The sequence below is a fragment of the Phocoena phocoena genome, chromosome 7, assembly GCF_963924675.1.
Source record: "Phocoena phocoena chromosome 7, mPhoPho1.1, whole genome shotgun sequence".
Lineage (NCBI taxonomy): Eukaryota > Metazoa > Chordata > Mammalia > Artiodactyla > Phocoenidae > Phocoena > Phocoena phocoena.
The window spans coordinates 92074171-92096674 of record NC_089225.1 but is presented as its reverse complement, the minus strand read 5'-3'; the positions used below and the strand labels follow the sequence as shown (position 1 = coordinate 92096674).

Here is a 22504-nt window from a genome sequence, read left to right as displayed (position 1 = left end):
AAGGCGAGTGTCACAGTTTCCTGAACCTGCATCAGCAGCTAGCTGAAGACCCAAGGGAGATCAGAGTGGCTGTACCACGAATGTCCCTTCCAAGTGATCTCACTCTTATACCCCAAGTTGGGAAAAAAATGTGGATGTGAACTACCATATTCTGTCAAGCCTGTTGAGTATGAATCCATGACCTAAATATATTATTTATGTGAAAACTGAATATTTTCCTGCCATGCAACAAGTCAGACTGGAATCAAAGCTTGGTGTCTGGTAAAAACAACAGGATTTCGTACAATGACAGCTCTATGCAAATGAAACAAGCTATTATAATATGAGTCGAATTAAAGCTCTTCGAGGGTGTTCCCCAACACTGGCTGTGGCAGGTGGCAGACATGGATGTGAATCAGAGACCTGGAGAAAGAAAGCAGAAGCTACTTCCTAGTTCTTCAGGGGGATACACAGAACAACCCTAAATGGGGTTACGTGTGTAGTGCTTAATTGTTTACAGACATTAAAAGAACTATAACTACATGGCTCTTCCATGGAGCAAGGGAAAACATAATTATCTAATTAAAATCTGCAAGGGAGCCATAAACATAAATAAGTTATTTTATAAATGTTAATTAGTAAAGTAAAAACTCATAATTTTTAACTTTGCACCTAACTTAGAGGAGGGTAAAGAGATGAATTAGATGAAGATGATAAAAATGGATGACAGACTTGGCAATAGTACTGTAATAATTTTGTATGGTGACAGTCAATAGACAATGTGATAATCAAGTTGTAATGTATATAAATGTTGAATTACTATCTTGTACACCTGAAACTAATACAATACTGTATGTCAACTATACTTCAATTTTTTAAATTAAAAAAAACCACAAGAGCATAAAAGTCAGATTGCTTAATTTCTTAGCTAGGTTACACAGATCACATAACTGGCATATGTTTATCATATGTATATTCAACAATATGTCCTATTAATCTTTAAAGAATAACTAATACTTCAGTAGTTTGAGATGCCAAAATAAAATCCAGACTATTATCAGACCTAGTTAAATAATTCATAATATCTATTAAATATCATTGAAAACCTCCTGCGCGCACACACATGTATGTGCGTGCATGCACACACACATATAGATGATAGGTCTGGGAAATCAAATATATGTTTAAGAGCAGGGTCAGAAAGAGAAAACAAAAAAGATAAATCAGAAAAATTAATTATTAAAATAATGTGAATAAAAATGACTTGATTATTTTAAGTGTAGCATAGCCAAGACATGGAAACAACCTAATTGTCCATCAAGAGATGAATGGATAAAGGAGATGTGGTATGGGGCTTCCCTGGTGGTGCAGTGGTTGAGTGTCCACCTGCTGATGCAGGGGACACAGGTTTGTGCCCCAGCCCGGGATGATCTCACATGCTGTGGAGTGGCTAGGCCCGTGAGCCATGGCTGCTGAGCCTGTGTGTCCGGAGCCTGTGCTCTGCAATGGGAGAGGCCACAACAGTGAGAGGCCCGCGTATCACAAAAAAAAAAAAAAAAGAAGATGTGGTATATATATTCAATGGAATACTACACAGTCATAAAAAAGAATGAAATTTTGCCACGTGCAACAACACGGAGGGACTTGGAGGGTATTACACTTAGTGAAATAAGTCAGACAGAGAAAAACAAATACTATATGCTATAAGTTATATATGGAATCTAAAAAATAAAACAAACTAGTGAATATAACAAAAAAGAAAGACCCACAGATATAGAAAACAAACTAGTCATTACCAGTGAGGAGAGGGAAGGGGGGAGGGGCAAGATAGAAGGGAGGATGTATGTATACATCCTGCTGTTTTATACTATGTATAAAATAAATAAGCTACAAGGATATGTTATACAGCATGGGGAATACAGCCAATATTTTATTATAACTACAAATGGAGTATAATCTTTAAAAATTGTGAATCACTATGCTGTACACCTGAAATGTACATAATACTGTAATTCAACAACACCTCAATAAAAGATTTAATGCCTTGAATTAGATACAAAGATTAGATTCAACATTTTTTATTTTAAATAAGAAAGTGTGCTTACCAAGAATCAGTAAATTAAGAAATCCTATGGATCCATGCTTGAAGGGAATCCAATAATTACTAAAAGGTGAATCAAAAAACAAACTCAAGAACGTACTGAACATATTGCTGTAACAATACTAGCAGTAAATGATATCACCAACTAACCAGAGTTGTTTAAACATCTGATATTAAAATAAACCTTGATAATAAAGGTAAACAATAGGGCTTCCCTGGTGGCGCAGTGGTTGAGAATCTGCCTGCCAATGCAGGGGACACGGGTTCGAACCCTGGTCTGGGAAGATCCCACATGCCGCGGAGCAACTAGGCCCGTGAGCCACAACTACCGAGCCTGTGTGTCTGGAGCCTGTGCCCCGCAACAAGAGAAACGGCAACAGTGAAAGGCCCGCGCACGGCGATGAAGAGTGGCCCTCGCACAGAAACGAAGACCCAACACAGCCAAAAATTAAAAAAATAAATAAATAAAAATTAAAAAAAAAAATAAAAAAGGTAAACAATAAAAAGACGTTTAATTCATCCTACAGTTCATGTTGTATTTAATGGAAAGAAAAAATTGCTTTATTTTGTTTTGGGAACAAAAATACAACATTCCAAAACGTATGGAATGTTTCTACAGCATTGCCTAGAAGGAAATTCGTAGCTGTAAATGGTACATTAAAAATAATAAAGATCGGGGCTTCCCTGGTGGCGCAGTGGTTGAGAGTCCGCCTGCCGATGCAGGGGACACGGGTTCGTGCCCCGGTCCGGGAAGATCCCACATGCCGCGGAGCGGCTGGGCCCGTGAGCCATGGCCGCTGAGCCTGCACATCCGGAGCCTGTGCTCCGCAACGGGAGAGGCCACAACAATGAGAGGCCCACGTACCGCAAAAAAAAAAAAAAATAAATAAATAAATAAATAAATAAATAAATAAATAAATAAAGATCACAATGATAACCTAACCTTTCACATTAAGAAAGGAGAAAATGAGAAAACTAAATCCAAAGCAAGCAGACGGAATAAAATAATAAATATTATAGTGGAAATAAATGAAATAGAGGATTTTTTAAAATATATAGAAAATCAATAATAAAAGTTGGTTCTTTGAAAAGAACAATAAAATTGACAAATCTTGGCCTAACTGATCAATAGAAAAGGAGAGAAGGGACTTCCCTGGTAGCACAGTGATTAAGAATTTGCCTGCCAATGCAGGGGATGTGGGTTCGATCCCTGGTGCAGGAAGATCCCACACGCCATGGAACAATTAAGTTCGTGCGCCATAACTACTGAGCCTGTGCACTAGAGCCCTCGAGCCACAACTACGGAGCTCACATGCCACAATTACTGAAGCCTGCATGACCTAGAGCCCACACACTGCAACTACTGTGCCCACGCGCTACAACTACTGAAGCCCGCACACTCTGAGGTCTGCATGCTGCAACTACTGAAGCCTGTGTGCCTAGAGCCCCATGCTCCACAACAAAAGAAGCCACCGCAATGAGAAGCCCATACACCGCAATGAAGAGTAGCCCTGCTTGTCACAACAAGAAAAAGCTCACGTGCAACAATGAAGACACAACACAGCCAAAAGAAAGCAAAAAAACAAAAAACAGCAGCATTAAGATGTACTCAAAAGAAAAGAGCCTGGAAAACCACCTTAGAGAACAGAGGGGAATCAATCAATCAATCAGTAAATCAAAAGAGAAGAAGACCCAAATTATTAAAATCAAGAATGAGAAAGGGGATCAACATGGCAGAATAGAAGGAAATGGAGCCCACCTCCTCCTACGAATACATGAAAAATACATCTATATGTGGAACAATTCTCACAGGATACCTACTGAATGCAGGCAGAAGATCTCATACAACTAAAGTTGTAAGAAAGATTACCACATAACCCAGTAGGATGAAAAAACAAAAAAAGGAATTGGGACTGGGCCTGTGTCCCTGGGAGGGAGCTGTGAAAGAGGAAAGGTTTCCTCCCCCTGGGAAGCCCCTTCACTGGCTGGGAGATCAGCGAGTACAGCAGCCAGACTGAGGCAGGCAGTACCAAGAGACACCAGCACAGATGGTCTTGGCCACCTCCCTGCACTATCAAGCCCAAGACCAGCATCCTCTGGGTCACGTGGGGACTAGAGGCTGAAACTCGGGCTTCAGCTGACAGACCTGAGAAGAGGACTGGGGTTGGCTGTGTGGAGACAGCCTGAAGTTGCCGGAGTGTGGTCCAAACCACAACAAGGGTGTACAAAGGACAGAGCCTGAGTGCACCACAGAAGCCCAATTGTTACCACGTGACTAAGGGAGGGGCCCTGCCAAAGCAGCCTTACTCTTGGCATGCTCACAAGGGAGGCAGCTCCACCTCTACAAGCTCTGGGAGTGCGCAAGTGCCAGCTGGTGACCCACACATGGAGCAGGGGCTGAAATCTGAGCGCTGTCCCAGCGTCTATGCGATCCATGGATTTATGCCACTGCTAGCAGCTTTGAAATCTCAGGGCCTGCAGCACATCCGAGCAGAGTACTGCCCTGACTGGGGCAGGTCTGGTGCTAGCAGCTGTGGGCTTTGCCAGCTGGGGCACAGTGAGGCAGGGTCAGTGTATCAGCTGATTCTGTAGCTCCCAAGATGGGTCCAAATGTGTGATTATAGCAGTCCTAGTGCCTGACTTCAGCAGATCTGTGCCAATGGATCTGCACTGGGGGCTTTGTCAGCACAGCACCTTAGGGACACTCAGGCCGACAGCCTGTCCCATGGTTGAGGCAGGCCAAGGGCAGTGCCAACGAAAGTGTACTTCTGTTGGCACTGCCCTTGGCCTGCCTCAACCGTGGCAGGCCACGGTTGGGATCAAAAGTGTGAGCATGCATAACAGGTGACAGGTGACAGCACAGACTTCCGGGTGGACAGCTCCTGCAGAGGAATACTCAGTGGCTCTCTCAGCAGAAATGCTCCAGTCCTGCCCACCTCACACCACAGCTCAGAAACAGATCTGGGGGATTCTACTCCAACAACTGGGGAGCAGACCCTGCCCGCAACAGGGCTGTGACAACCATAGAACAAAGAGGAGGCCCAGTTTAAAATCCAGTGCAGGTTCTGGTTATCACAATACTAATCACACCGCCTGATTAGGGGGATAAAGGCCAGCACACATTGAGGAAAGACATGGCAGGCATCCATACTAAAAACAGCCCTCACACTAAAAATATTAGACTTATGCATGCTACATAGGGACACTCCCACATAAAAATACCCCTTTAAGACAACAGTAGATAACTTTATTCTCATCTCATAGAGTCAGAGAAATATAAGTAAAATGAAGAAGCAGGTGAAACTCCCAATTAAAAGATCAAGAGAATTCCCCTAAAAAAGCAACGAAACAGACCTCTCTAGTTTACTAGGGCCCCAAGGTCAAAAAGGAGGTAATAAAAATACTGAAGGAATTAAGAAAGGCTATCGATAGAAATGTAGATTACTGTAAAAAAGAACTAGAAACTATAAAGAGGAGCCAATCAAATTTAGAAAACATTTGCTTGAACAAAAGCTGAGCTAAAGGCAATAAATAGCAAACTGAATAATACAGAAGAACAAATAAGTGATCCTGAAGATAGAATAATGGAAATCACCCAATAAGAACAGCAGACAGAAAGAAAAATGAAAAAAAATGAAAGCAATATATGAGACCTATGGAATAATATAAAGTGTGTCAATCCACACATAATAGGGATCCCAGAAGGAGAAGAAACAGAAAAGGGGATCAAAAATGTGTTTGAAGAAATTATGGCTGAAAACTTCCCAAACCTAAAGAAGGAAACAGATATGCAGGTACAGGAAGCACAGAGGGTTCCAAAAAAAGATGAACCGAAACAGACCTACACCAAGACATGTTATAATTAACATGGTGAAATTTAAAGATGAAGAGAGGATTCCAGAGGCAGCAAGAGAAAAACGAAGATTGAATTACAAGGGAATCCCCATAAGGCTATCAGCTGATTTCCCTACAGAAATGTTTCTCGCCATAAGGGAGTGGCAAGATATATTCAAAGTCCTGAAAGGGAAAAACTTGCAACCCAGGATACTCTACCCAGCAAGATTATCATTTAGAACAGGAGAGAGAAATAATTTCTCAGACAAGCAAAAACTAAAAGAATACAGCAATACTAGACAGATCCTAAAAGAAATATTGAAAGTTCTTATGTAAATAGAAAAGAAGCAAGAATCTCTAAGAAAGAAAAACCAAAATTGAAAAGTAAATCACTTAAACAAGCCAGTACACAGATTTACAAAAAAAAAAAAAAAAAAGAAAAGTGAAAGCTATGATAACTACAATGAACAGCAAAAGGATAAACATGAAGATGTAAAACAGGACACCAAAATGATAAAATGTAGGGGAGAGGAGGAAGAAAATGTAGATTTTTTTTTTTTAGAATGTGTGTGAGTCTATATGACTACCAGTCTAAAGCAAGTAGATATAGTAATGGGTTAACATACTTGAAAAACAGGGTAACCACATATAAAAAGCATACAATAGATTAAAAAAAAACAAACTCAAGTGTAATAAAGAAGAAAACCATCAAAACACAAAAGGAAAAACAAAAAGTAAAAGGAAGAAGAAATATAAAATCAACTGGAAAACAAGGATTAAAATGGCAATAAATAAATATCTATCAATAACTACTATAAATGTCAACGTACTAAATGCTCCAATCAAAAGACATAGAGTGGTAGAATGGATAATAAAACAAGAGCTTACAATGTGCTGCCTACATGAGACTCACTTTAGGGCAAAGGACACACATTCATTGAAAGTGAGGGTTGGAAAAAAATATTTCATTCAAACAGAAATGACAAGAAAGTGGGGGTAGCAATACTCATATGAGAAAAAAAAAGACTTTAAAACACAGGCCATAAAGAAAGATAAATAAGGATACTATATGATGATAAAAGGATCAATACAAGAAGAGGATATTACGCTCGTTAACATGTATGAATCCAATATAGGGGCACCTAAATACAAAAAAAAAAAAAAAAAAAAAGAAGCAAATACTAACAGATATAAAGGGAGAAATTGGTGGGAATACAATAATAGTAGGAGACTTCAACATGTCACTAAGGGAAATAGATACTACATAGAACAGTTAGATTTAATTGATATTTTCAGGACATTACATCCCCCAAAACCAGAATACATATTCTTTTCAAGTGCACGTGGAATATTCTCTAAGATAGATTGCATACTAGAACACAAAACAAGCCTTGACAGATTTAAGAGGATAGAAATTATTTCAATTATCTTTTCTGACCACAAAGCCATGAAACTAGAAATCAACTATGGAAAGAGAAACAAGAAAAAAAAAGATTCCATGGAGACTAAACAATATGCTACTAAAAAACCAATGAGTCAATGATAAAATCAGAGAGGAAATTAAGAAATACCTTGAGACAAATGACAATGAAAACACAACCAGATAAAATCTACAGCATGAAGCAAAAGTAGTCCTTATAGGTAAGTTCATAGAGATACTGGCCATCCTCAAAAAACAAGAAAAATCTCAAACAACCTAACCTACCACCTAAAAGAATTAGAAAAAGAAGAACAAACAAAACCTAAAGTCAGCTGAAGGAAGGAAATAATAAAGATCAAAGAGGAAATAAATAAAATAGAGATTAAAAAAATAGAAAAATCAATAAAACCAAGAGCTGGTTCATTGAAAGGGTAAACAAAGTAGACAAACCTCTGGCCAGGCTCACCAAGAAGAAAAGGGAGAGAGGACCCAAGTAAACAATATAATAAATGAAAGAGGAGAAATAACAATGGATACTGCAGAAATATAAAAATACATAATGGAATACTATGAACCATTATATGCCAACAAATTGTACAACCTAGAGGAGATGGACAAGTTTCAGAAACATACAGCCCACCAAAACTGAATCAAGAAAAATAGATAATTTGAACAGACTGATCACTAGAAGTGAAATAGAATCTGTAATTAAATAAACAAACAAAACAAAAAAGACTTCCTGCAAACTAAAGTCCAGGACCAGATGGCTTTACTGGGGAATTCTACCAAACATACAAAGAAGAATTTAAACTGATTTTTCTCAAACTCTTCCAAAATTTGAAGAGGAGGCAACACTCCCCAAATTATTCTATGAAGCCATCATCATCCTAATACCAAAACCAGACAAAGACACTACCAGAAAAGAAAATTATAGGCCAATATCTTTGATTAATATAGATGCAAAAAATTTCTAGCCAATCAATCCATCAATACATAAATAAAGATCATACATCACGATCAAGTTGGATTCACCCCAGGGTTGCAAGGATGGTTCAAAATACACAAATTAAACAATGTGATACACTGATCAACAAAAGAAAAGACAAAAACCATAAGACTGTCTCAATATATGCAGAAAAAGCATTTGATAAAATTCAACATCCATTCATGATTAAAAACTCTTACCAAAGTGGGTATAGAAAAAACATATCTCAACATGATAAAAGCTATGTATGACAAACACACAGCCAACATAATACTCAATGGTAGAAAGCTGAAATCCTTCCCACTATAATCTGGAACAAGACAAGGATGCCCACTCTCACCACTTCTATTCAACATAGTATTGGAAGTTCTAGCCATAACAATCAGACAAGAAAAGAAATAAAACGTATTCAAATTGGAAGGAAATGGGTAAAATTGTCATTATATGCGGATGACATGATACTATGTAAAGAAAACCCTAAAGACTCCACACAAAAACTACTAGAACTGATCAATGAATCCAGCAAAGTAGCAGGATACAAGATTAACATACAGAAATTGGTTGTATTTCTTTATACAAATAATGAAATATCAGAAATGTAAAGTGAAAATAAAATCCCTTTTAAAATTTCATCCAAAAAATAACATACTTAGGAGTAAACCTGAACAAGGAGGTGAAAGACTTATATGTGAGAACTATAAAACATTGATAAATTAAAGATGATTCTAAGGAATGGAAACATATTCCATGCTTTTGGATTGGAAGAATTAATATTGTCAAAATGGTCATAGTACCCAAATTAATCTACAGATTTAATGCAATCCTTATCAAATTTCCCATGACATTTCTCACAGAACTAGAACAAATAATCCTAAAATTTATATGGAACCACAAAACACCCAGAAATCTTTAGGAAAAAGAACAAAGCTAGCAGCATAACCCTCCTAGAATTCAGACAATGTTACAAAGCCATAGTAATCAAACAGCATGGTATTGGCACAAGAACAGTCACATGGTTTAATGGAACACAATAGAGAGCCCAGAAATATACCCACATGGTCAATTAATCTTTGACAAAGGAGGCCAGAATACACAGTGGAGAAAACACTGTCTCTTCAGCAGGTGATGTTGAGAAAGTTGGACAGCTGCATGTAAATCAATGAAGCTACACACTCCCTCACACCATATACAAATATAAACTCAAAATGGCTTAAAGAGTTAAATATAAGACATGGCACCATAAAACTCCTATAAGAGAACATTGGCAAAACATTCTGTGACATAAATCATAGCAATGTTTTCTTAGGTCAGTCTCCCAAGGCAATAGAAATAAAAGCAAAAATAAACAAATGGAACCTAATCAAGCTTACAAGCTTTTGCACAGCAAAGGAAACCATAAAATGAAAAGGCAACCTATGGAATGGGAGAAAATATTTGCAAACAGTGTGACAAACAAGGGCTTAATTTCCAAAATATACAAAGAGTTCATATAACTCAATAACAAAAAAAACAAACAACACAATAAAAAATGGGCAGAAGACCTAAATAGAAGGTCTTCTTCCAAAGAAGATTTACAGATGGCCAACAGGCACATGAAAAGAAGCTCAACATCACTAATTATTAGAGAAATGTAAATCAAGACTACAATGAGGTATCACCTAACAGCAGTCAGAATGGCAATCATTAAAAAGTCTACAAATAAATTCTGGAGAGGGTGTAGAGAAAAGGGAACCCTCCTACACTATTGGTGGGAATGTAAATTGGTGCAGACACTATGGAAAACTATATGGAGGTTCCTTAAAAAGCTAAAAATAGAGTTTTGATATGATCCAACAATCCCACTTCTGGACATATATCCAGAGAAAACTCTAATTTGTAAATATACATGCACCCCAATGTCCATAGCAGCACTATTTACAATAGCCAAGACATGGAAGCAACCTCAATGTCCATCAGCAGGTGAATAGATAAAGACGATGTGATATATATATATATAGATAGATAGATAGATAGATATAATGGAATACTACACAGCCCTAAAAAAGAATGAAATAATGTCATTTGCAGCAACATGGATGACTTAGAGATTATCATATAAGTGAAGTGAGTCAGAAGAGAAATACAAATACCATATGATATCATTTTTATGTGGAATCTAAAATATATTACAAATGAACTTATTTACAAAAAAGAAACAGATTCACAGACCTAGAAAACAAATGTTACCAAAGGGGAAGGAGATAGGGGAGGGATAAATTAGGAGTTTGGGATTAGCAGATACAAATTACTATATATAAAATAAACAACAAGGTCCTGCTGTATAGCATAGGGAACTATATTCAATATCCTGTAATGGAAAAGAATATGCAAAAGAACATGTGTATAATCATGTTGCTGTATACCAGAAACTAACACAACATACCAGTAAATCGACTATACTTCACTTAAAAAAAAATGAAGAAAGGGACATCACTACAAATTTACAGAATTAAAAATGATGATACAGGAAGCTATGAACAACATTGCAATAAATATGGCAACAGTATGGCAACAAATTAGATAATCTAGGTGAAATGAAAAAAATCCTCTAATTGAATTAGTAATAAAAATTATTCCACAAAGAAAAGGCTAGAACCAGATGGCTTCACTGATGAATCTCACCAAATATTTAAAGAATTAACACTAATCTTTTATAAATTCTTCCCAAAAATATGAGGGAAACTTCCCAACTCATTCAGTGAAGCCAGTATTGCATTGATTCCCAAACCAGACAAAGACATCACAAGAAAACTATAATCTATATCTCTTGTGAATACACATGCAAACATCCTGAACAAAAACTAGCAAACTGAATCCAGCAACATTAAAAGGGTTTCCAAAAAGCCAAGAAATAACTGTTGGGGATGATATGGAGAAAAAGGAAACCTCATACACTGTCAGAGGGAATTTGAATTTGTGCAGCCCACTATGGAAAACAATATGAGGATTCCTCAAAAAATTAAGAGTAGAACTACCATATGATCCAGCTATTCCACTTTTGAGTATTTATCTGAAGAATATGGAAATATTAACTCAAAAGATATATTCACCCCTATTTTCATTGCAGCATTATTTATAATAACCAAGATATGGAAACAACCTAAGCGTCCACTGATGGGATGAATGGGTAAGGAAGATGTGGTATATACATACAGTGGAACTCTTCTCAGCCATAAAAATGTGAAATCTTGCCACTTGAGGCAACATGGATGGACCTTGAGGGTATTATGCTAAGTGAAATAAGACAGAGAAATACCATATCATTTTACTTGTATGTGGCATATTAAATAAACAAATTAACTAAATAAATGAAAACAAACATATAGATACAGAACAGAGTAGTGTTACCAGAGGGAAAGAGAAGTGAAGGAAGGGTAAGATAGGTAAAGGGGTCAACTGCTGACGGATGAAAACAACTTTTGTTGGTGAGCACACTGTATACAGAAGTCAAAATATAATTTGTACATATGAAGCTTATATAATGTAAGAAACACACTCAACAAATTGGGAATAGAAGGGAACTTCCTCAACCTGACAAATACATCTACAAAAAATTCACAGCTAACATACTTAGTGATGAAAGATGGAAAACTTTCCTCCTAAGATCAGAAATAAGACAAAGACATCTCCTCTTACCATGCATATTCAACATTGTTCTAGAGGCTTTAGGTGAATAATTAGATAAGAAAAAGAAGTAAAAGGTATCTATACTGGAAAAGGAACACTATTTTCACAGATAACATGCCAAGATAAAATATAGGGAATATTCTAAGAAATCTACTAAAAATATTAAAATTAATAAATGAGATATTGTATATTGATACAAGATCAATATACAATAATCAACTGTATTTCTGTACCTTAGGACTGAACAATCTGAAAATTAAATTAAGAAACAATTTTCACTTACAATAGCATCAAAAAGATTAAAATACTTAGGAATAAATTTAACAATAGTAGTACAAGATATGTGTATTTTCTTTTTGCTGCTGTAACGAATTACCACAAACAGTGGAAATAAAATAACATGAATTTATTATTTTCTAATTCTGGAGGCCAAAATTCTGAAACAAGTGTCATTGAGCTGAAGTCAAGATATCAAAAGGGCTGGTTCTTTCTGGCATCTGGAGGCGAGCAGCTCTTTCTCACAACACATGGCATCACATTGCTCTTTCTCTGACCCTTCTGCCTTCCTCTTTCACGTTTCAAGGAGCCTTGTGATTACATTGGGCCCTCCTGGATAATCCAGGATAATCTTTTTAAAGTCAGCTGATTATCTTAATTCCATCTGCAATTTTAATTCCACCTTGCTATTTAACCCATTTCCAGATTCTGCAGCATCTTGTCCAGCTCTTTTTCATGCTTTCAATTTTTTGCCAGTTTTGAAAACCTGACATTTTAAATAGTACAATGTGGAAAGTCTATAAATGATATTTCCTCCTCTCCAGGGTTTGTTGTTGCTGTTTTTAGTGATTTTCCTGAAGTAATTCAATAAAGTCTATATTCTTTGTTGCGTGGGGTCAGAGAAGTCTGCCTGATTTGTTAACGATTAAACAGGTGATGTTTAAATGCCTTGAACGAATGAGTCATCCAGTCTTTGTTGACTGGCTCTGTTGGGGCACGTGTTCAACACTGGAAATTCACAACTCTGCCTTACTTAGCCTTTACTTCCTGCTTGAGCTGAACGTCACAGCTCAGCCAGCTGTGAGAGATTAGACCCTTCTGAAATCTTTCCTGAGCATGCCCTCCAAATGCATGTGTCCGTTGATATTCCTAGGAACATGACAGTGTTTCAATGCTCCCTATGGACATTTAATTATCTAGGTTTTCTGTTTAAGAATTTTGCTTAACTCCTTGTTTGCCTAACTGTTATTGTTACCTCAGGCAGCTGCAATATTAAACATGTACTGCTGATTGTTTGCTACAAATGCCCCGGAAAATTGTCCATTCATACAAAGTAAGCCCTGACTCAGGTCAAATAAAAACAGGCCCTGCAAATAGGGGTTTCCAGGGGGCTTCTTGAAAGTTCAGATTGTGACATTTCTCTGAGAATGGGGCTTTGTGGAGCTTTCCAAACTTGTTCTGCTCTGCTACTTGCTACCATGGCTGTGAAGCAGTTGGTTTTCAAGACTACTGCAGCGTTGGGGAAAGAAAGGGAAGCGCATGGGGCAAGTTAAAACATGAAAAAGGTCACATTCTTACTCGGGTGCAGTGATTTTTTTAAATAAATGCTCCTTTAATTGGTCCATGCTTGGTTAATTTCTAGAGTTCTGAAAAGTTCATTGTGACAATTTTTGCCAGTGTTCTCTCTGCTTTTATGAAGGAGAGATTTTTGAAGTTCTTCCCCTAATGATTGGACTTTTGACTGAAATTTATCCTCAGTACAATATTATTCAGAGAAGATTTTATATTTTAGCGTTTTTACGTCAAATGAAGGACTAATATTAGGTTTTAAGTTCCTATGATAAAGCGATCTCAGTGGTAACAAGTGGTGCATGTGTGTATGCATGTGTATGTTTGTGAGTATATCCGTATAATCACATGATACTACCAAGAGTGTGAGAAAAAGTGGTCATATCCTGGTCTATTATCTTCTACTCTGTTCATTTTAATTAAATAGTTATTGATTCCCTATAATGTTTCAATTGATAAGCTATGTCCCAAGGATATAGAGATGAATAAGATACAGACCCTGCCCTAAATAAGCTTATAGTATTCCTCAGATTTTTTTTTTCTTGCTAGAAAGAGAGAGACAGGCCAATAGACCTGGAGACAATATTGGTTTCAGAGGAAACCAGATCTCGACTAGAATCTGCCAAACAACACCAACAGTGCTACATTTACCAAATGCTTACTCTGAGCCCAGGGCTGCTAAATGTTTTAGATAGATTTTCTCATGCATTCTTCATGAAAAGCTTATAAGTAGGTAATCCCCATTTTCAAATGAGCAACTGAGGCTCTCAGAGATTAAATAAAATGACCTACCTGGTTCTTTGCCACACTGACACATGAAAACAAGCCTGGCTTTAGAAGGTGCTTCTTACATGTTGAAACAGATTCCGCCCCTTGCCCGAGGACAGTCCTTGGGCAGTCTCTCCAAGTTTGCACTGAGTTGTGAGACTATGGGACATTTTTATTTTCTTAACACTTTCTCTATGGTGATCATGTATTACTTTTAGAATTAGACCAGAAAAACATTTAAAGAAGTATGCTGTTATGCTTAGCCTCTTCACATACAGGTGACAAACTATATTAAGAACTATATTAAGAAGCATAACATACACCTCTTCAAAGAATATAAAGTGGAATTTTATTATTTAATAGGTATATCTCAAAATCATCTTGGTAAAAATCTACCGAGGTTCCCAGATTATGAAAGTATCTACCTCTGAAGCTCAGAACATCACAATCTTAGGGAAATGGTACGTCAATCCCTTCATTATCTTTTGAAATTTGAACTCTTGGCTTTATGCTTATAGAAAATAAAATGGTTAACCATGTTTCCATTTTTTAATAACTAAACGATATACCTGTCAGAGAGCTTTCATACTATGGTTTTAGGCACTGTATAAATACATGAACAGGTAGCTTGTACCGCAAAGAGAGAATATGAGGGATTCTGCAGAGACCCATTTACTCACAAATTCATAAATCAGCTTATAAGGGTAGAAGTTATGTTTAACAGGATGCTGTCAGCTCTGTTTCTGTCTCAGGCAGTGAGATCAGGAAAAAAAAATGCAGCACTGTGAAACTGTTTAAACCACTAATCCCAACTACTTTCATTTTATAGAGATATCTGGGAAGATACGTGCTGTTTCACGTAATAAGCTGTGGTCATATCAAAGAAAATGCAACCTCAAGTACCAGAGAACTGGACATTGTATTTACATTCAAAACCATGTTACTGGGCTTCCCTGGTGGCGCAGTGGTTGAGAGTCCGCCTGCCGATGCAGGGGACACAGGTTCGTGCCCCGGTCCGGGAGGATCCCACATGCCACGGAGCGGCTGGGCCCGTGAGCCATGGCAGCTGGGCTTGTGCGTCCGGAGCCTGTGCTCCACAATGGGAGAGGCCACAACAGTGAGAGGCCCGCGCACAGCAAAAAAAAAAAAAAAAACCATGTTACTGTCATTGAGCAGTCCTCCTTTATTAGGTAAAGACCAAATGATGTATTATTAAGGTAGTGTAGTGTACGTTTTATTGATCTATTGATATTAACCCGGAGATTGATATACAACTCTGTTTCATTTGCCCAAAGCTAGTCTAAATGGGCCAACAATAATAATACATGCCTGTGGACAGAGCAGGTCAAACATTACGTGCTTTACTTTCCTCAAAAACAACAAAAATATTTTATTTTTAAATGCTTTCAATTTAAATACTTTTAATTTCAAAAAGTAATTTTTTTGGTGTTTCTAGCCAATTATTTTCCTTCTAGAACCTAAAAAAAAGGAAATATGCAGAATTCTTTCTCTCTTCTGTAAAAGCAAAATACGACGAGCTACTTGGTACAATTTTTAAAGAGACACATTTTTAAGGGCTAAGGACAGATGAGTAACATACCTCTTTTTGCATTAATTATATTTGTTTTCAGTTTATAAATGATTTTATTTTTAACTTGGTAAGACTTTCAGACATGATCCTCAAATGTTTCATGGTTTGAGAGCATTCTTCTAATTCTAGCTTGGTGTAACCCAGACATCACAATATAGTCTTTCCTTCCTAACCCACTGTGTTTAAGGCTACCAGTTTTATAAAAATTTCTAAGTTCTCAACATACCTATCAATGAATAAAAAATAATAATAGGTAACATTTCTTGAGCATACAGTTGCCAGGCAACAGAACTTGTGTTTTTTATATATGATAGAATTTAGCCTTCATAATTAACCTACAAAGTAGATATCATTATTGCATCCATTTTGCAGACAAGAAAACTGACAGGACTAGCAAAGGTGAAGGTAGGATTCTAATTTGGGCAACCTGAAACTCTGATTCCATGTTTTAGCAGTTTAGAGCATGACGTCTACCTTGCACAGGATTATGCTTAAGGTTCCTGCTTTTTGGCACTGTACATTTCATTCTTTCAACAGTGCAAAGGTAGCACCAATGCACATTCTCTGCATAGCTCCACCCCTTCATCATTTTCAGCAACCAATGAATCACTTTCAACAGCCAGTCTACCCAGTAAATGCAAAGGGTGCTTTACCTTACGATCGCCATGATTTTACCGTATGATCGCCATCTAGTGGTAAATATGTAATAATAGATGGTTCTACAGTGATTAGTTACCCATGTCATTCCTAAAAAAGTGTCTTGATTCACAAATTCTACTAAGGAACTTAAAAACTTAGATGCAATCAAAACCAATTGTACTGTAAACAATAGATGACAATGATTTAATTATGTGTATAGTGTTATTTTAAAAGAATACAGCCTTTGCAGTAAGAGTTTTAAATTGCCTTCAATTTGTAGAGTCTGTATAATATTTGTATAGTGTTTATAGTTAAAAGTTTCCACATACATTTTATTTTTTAACTTATAAATATGTTAGAAAATTTCAGTGTTGAAAATATTTTAATAAAATATAACCATTATCATTAAGAAAAAGAAAAAATGTGGCTAACCTTTATTGAGAATAAATACCAACTGGACAAGTAACAATGCCTTGCATAGCTACCGAAGGTTTAGACAAAGAGGCTTTGCTTCTATTTGGATTTTAGGTATTTTTGCCTGTTTGGTTTTATGTTCCCCACTTTGCTCTATTACCCGTGAATACCCATTCCTCGTTTGACCCATCTGACTCCATGGCATCTAGATTCTACACTCACCTGCCAGACCTTCTTAGTTCCCAGCTGTTCCAAAATCCATTCTCCTTGTCAATTCCAACACATGGGGCTTAATAATATTTGCAAACATCTGTGTCTTAAGTATAGATGCTAGATTTTTACCCAACAACTTTAAAGTAACTTTGAATGTTAACTATTAGTATAATTTATAAGATGATATCCTCATAGTTGGATCACTTATATATTCCACGCTTTTCAAGTACAAATCTTACTTGGTCATTGTATACCACTCTTTTTAAACATACAACTGAATTCCACTTTCTGCATTCTCTTTAAAAGTTCTGCATCTATAATTATGAAAAGGGCCTAGAGTTATGGCGGGGGTACTACACTTGCCCAATTTAAAATTATGTTTATGCTATGTTTGTGAAACCAGTAATAAAATTTCATTTTTTTGTTGTCCTCAGAAAATTCAGTGAACCTAAAAATTAACTAATTTATCTTGTTTTTTTTAAATAAAGTTTTTAAAACTCAGTCATAAAACTTCAGAAGATGGGAATGAAAAGCAGAACTTCTAGAACTTAGTTTCTTCCACTGTTATTAATCTATTCTGGGTCTCTGGTCCATCTTGATTCAATACTGGTGATGTTTATTTTCATAGAAATCTATTATTTTATCAAGAATTCCAAATATATATTTTTTCATCTCTGTATTTATGGTTTTAACTCTTTCCAAATTGCTAAGGTTAATATTTCTGTTTCCTACATGTATTTTTTCTTTTTTTGAGTTATCTACTTACTTCAATATTATAGTTCCTTATTTTATTATTTTTTCTTGAAAAAAACCTTTTGGATTAATATAAATGTACTCTTTTTATTCTAATTCATTCATTTCTACTTTTCACTTATCCATTCTTTGCTTTTCTATATTTGTTGACCAGTTGTACTTTTTAATTTAAATTCATAATTCACTTATTTTCTTTTTTTTCATTTAAAAAATAAAACTGTCAAAGTGATAAATTCTACTCTGAGCACACTTCTGTTTACATCTCGTAAGTTTGATAAGTATTGTGTTTGGAACTGTTTATCAACTAGGTAATAACCCTTTATAGTTCTCTGACCCAATATTCATTTATTTACTTTTTAATAATTCAGATTTTATTATATTTTAGTTATTGATTTATTTTCTTTTACTACTGAATCTTGCTCACAAACTTTAGTTTGTATATTTGTTATTCTGAAGAATTCATTCATGTTAAATTTGTGGTTTAAGAGTTATATATTTTTAAAAACCTAACAATGAATGATTTCAAAGAATCTACAATCTCTCTTCATAAAGTATAAAGTATAATACTAAATACACTTGCTATTTTTAAAAACCTAACAATGAATGATTTCAAAGATCTACAATCTCTCTTCATAAAGTATAATACTAAATACACTTGCTATTTTATTAATTTCTCTAATTCTACTGTAACTTTGTTTACTTCACATATTAAAAACTGATATACTTTGAAGTCTTTGACTCTGATGACTATACTTTTGGCAGAATCTTCTTTTATTTACGAGCTTTGTTTTATATATTTCAACATCGTATTATCTGATCCTCAAGTGATATTTAGTTACCCTCCCAGTTTAACTTTTTTCTGTTAGTCCTCTTTTTCCTGATATTAATATTATTATGCCTGTTGTGTTTGTCGTTTATGTATTGAAGATGTCCGTTATGACAAGGGAAATAAGACGACTAAGACTGATTTGGGTCACTCAGTGTATATACCACTGTCATATCAAGTGGGTTTGACCCCCAAAAGAAATCTGAATTATGTCACTGTGGCAGGAGACACAGTGGCTTGAATGTCATAGTAATCAGGAATACATACAACTGGAAGTTACAGAAAACACTCAACTAGGAACAATTGCAATTAAAAATAAAGTAAAGAAAATGTAGGAGTTTATTTTTCTATGTGAAGAGAAGAGGAATTAGGCAGGTGTCACATTATAATGTGTCTACTCTGGACCTCATCCAAGGGAGCAGAAACAAGCTAATCACAAAGATGGGCTCTGAGGAAGACTATGACTGCATTTATTAATCAAAGATCCAACTACAAAGTGTCATATTTGAATCAAATTTATTTTATGTTTGATTCTTTGATTATAGATGAGTATATAAATAGGAAAGATATTATCTTTAACAATAAATTCTTTTTTTACCAACCAAATTATCTAAGCAAAACTAAAAATCAAATATCATAAACTTAAATTTCAGAAACAACTTTTAAGGCATAAATATTATGTATGTATATATATGCATATATTATATATATTATAGTCCATAATGTATGGTCTTCGGTGTTGATTTACATGCAGTAAGCATTATAAAATGTCTGAGGCCTGAAATATAAACTCCTTCAGAACCGAGCTCTACCCCAAATAAAAAAGAGCTTTTTTGCTGTTGTTTCTAATAATCATTTATTATTTTCACCAATTCTACAAATGGAACACTTGCTATTCATTATCTCTTACTTAAAACACATATAGCTAAATGTATTTTCTCCCGTTATTTTTATCCCACATGCACTAGAAAAAAGGAGTGTGGCTACATTTTACTAAAATTCTGCCAAAGAAAGTACTGAACGTAAATTCATACTATGAGTGAATAATGATGTATTTCACCTCATTTTAATTTCAGTAATTGACTGGAAAAACAGGAAGATCTATTAAAAGGACCATGTGCTGGTCAAACACTAATGAGAAAATTTCAGAGTCACGGGTTGTCATGGTGACAGGGTATTATAGAAATCTGATTAGTATGCCCAGCAGCTACAGAAGTGATAGGCTACACTTCTAATTGTGTTGTCTCTGCTTGCAAGATGGGCTTTACGTTTCTGAGACATGAGAGGCAGGGCAGATTTGTTTATCCACATACCAGATACAGAACGCATTACATGTTCAAAAATTAAATTCAAACATCTAGTACCAAAGATTATTTGGTAAAATTATTTGGTATAATTTTAAAATTATATTTGGTATAATTTTAAAATTATATTTTATTTGGTATAATTTTAAAATTAGATTTTAAAAACATTTTCAAAAATTAAAATTAAAAAATTAGTTTACTCTTCTCATTAACACACACATTTCTGAACAATTTAGTTACTTTTATTTCAATCTAATTTCATTGACATTCATACTAAGGATGAGACAAAGATGGTTTAAAAAAAAAAAGTCTTGTGAAAACAAAAAATAAATCAATAAGGTCCTCCTAAGACCAAAATTTCCCAGTGGAATGGTTGAGAAGTTGCACTACGGACTATGCATCTCCAAGAGTAGTTAGACCAGAGACTGTTTGAAAGAGCCAGATAGAGCCAGATGCTTAACAAATGTCAAGCATAATGTTGAATAAGAGAAGACAGTTGGGATTAGGGATAGCAGTTGACCACAAGCAACTGTGGGCAGAGCTTCCTGCCACCAGAATAATGTACTACATGTTTAACAATGTCTTTCCTTCTGTGCCCCGGTCTCTTGGTACAAAAATTCAGTGAATCCTGAAAATTACAGGGCTCAATGCCTTCAGTTCTGCTTTGTTTTCTTTAATGTCTTGAGTATCATTGAAATTTTTAAAGAAATTGATCACTGCCTCCTGATCCTTTTTGGTAGAAAACTTAATTCTAAAAGGAAAACATGCAAGATTAACAGAGGCAAAGTAAACATCGATATGCATTATTGAAATTCATGTGCCTTTTCACAGCTATGAGTACAAGGAGCATTTCTAATGCTTGTCCTGGGAAGCTTATTACTCTTTTTAAATGCATTAGCATGTGGACTAAGTTTTAGGTGTACTAAATATCAAAAGCAATCAATCTAAAGTCAATATAAGGAAAGCCAAAGGAGCATTATCTACACATTTCAAAATTCAGTGGAAGAGGTGGGGTTGCAGAGAGAAAAGTGGCAGTACAAAGTTTCAAGTTTCATTTATACAAGATGAGTGAGTCCTAGAGATCTACTGTACAGCACACAGCCTACAGCAAGTGATACTTATTGAATACTTAAAAAATTGCTAAGAAGGTAGATCTTACGTTAAGTATTTTTATAATGATGATGATGATGATAAAATAAAGTGGATGGGAAGAAACTTCTGGAGATGATAGATATGCTTATGGTATAGATTGTAGTGATGATTTCAAGGATGTATACTTAACTCCAAACTTATCAGGTTGTATATATTAAATATGTACACCTATTCATGCTTCAATAAAGTGGTTTAAGAAAAAACAAAAAAAAGCCAGAGAGTGAAGACACAGAGTAAACAAATGCATTCCTGGAGAGATCAGGCTGGCTCTGGGAGTTATGTGTACTGACCTGGGATGGAAGCAGCAATCCGAAAGCCAGTCGGTGTGGCCCAATCCTGTGAGAAGCACATTGCCTTTGGGGAGCCCCACCACCTTCCAGACGCGGTCCTCCCCACAGGAGATGAGGATGTCTTTGCGGGGGTGCGTGATGATGCTGCACAGGGAAAGAGAAGAAAAGGTACTTATGGGGAGATAACAGTGAATGGTTTCATACTGGGAACAAATGAAATGGCAGGGATGATCCATTTCAGCCAGGCAGGACGGCTTACTCAGAATGCTGGCTCAGAAGCCAGAAGAGCCAGGTTCGATGTCCTGGCTATAGCTCTAGCTTATGGCTTCTTGAATGCCATCAATCAAATTAACTTCACTGGATCTCAGATTCCTCATTTGAAAAATGGGATGGTTGATTTAGGTGAATGCTCATGTCTAATTCTGGTTTGAAACAATAATTCTGTTTTTTTTCTTTCAGGGAGGAAAAGTTATGCCAATGAAAATTTGGTGTTAGGATATTTGGACCAGTAGCCATGCTTATTATATTAAAGCAAACTTCTTTTCAGACGATAGTATATCTTAAATCAGGCATTATCCAGGAAAAGATCATGAATCATAACCACATTATCATAGTTCTGTAATAAATTCTATAAATGAAACATTAACTCCATGGTCCACTATCTACACAAAGGAGCTCAAATTCTTCATTAATATGCCGCCTAAATTTGCTTCAGTCAATGCACAGTACACAAATTACAGTAATGAATTCAGGATGCAAAAGACAATTCCCACTCTATAAAGGCATAGAGGGAACTGAGAAAGAAGTATGTAAAATTAATGATTAACACATTAAGCAGTATTATTTGAGCCAGACTATGATCATTGTGGCTGTTTATTTATTTACTGAAGCTAATCCATTCTAAAATCAAGAGTCGAAAAGGTTAATGCCTGATATTTTATCTATGGCAATGCTTTAATCTTATTTATATAGCGTTTCGTCTATGCCTTACAATGTAATGGGA

General features: G+C 35.8%; 1 protein-coding gene across 1 annotated transcript in view; it reads right to left on the bottom strand.

Annotated features, from left to right (window-relative positions):
- SPAG16 (sperm associated antigen 16) overlaps positions 1-22504 on the bottom strand; it is an 864330-nt gene that overhangs the window by 429712 nt on the left and 412114 nt on the right. The window contains exon 11 of the mRNA XM_065880870.1: positions 21502-21645. Within this exon, the coding sequence (XP_065736942.1) occupies positions 21502-21645 (144 nt within the window). The remainder of the gene's footprint in view (positions 1-21501; positions 21646-22504) is intronic.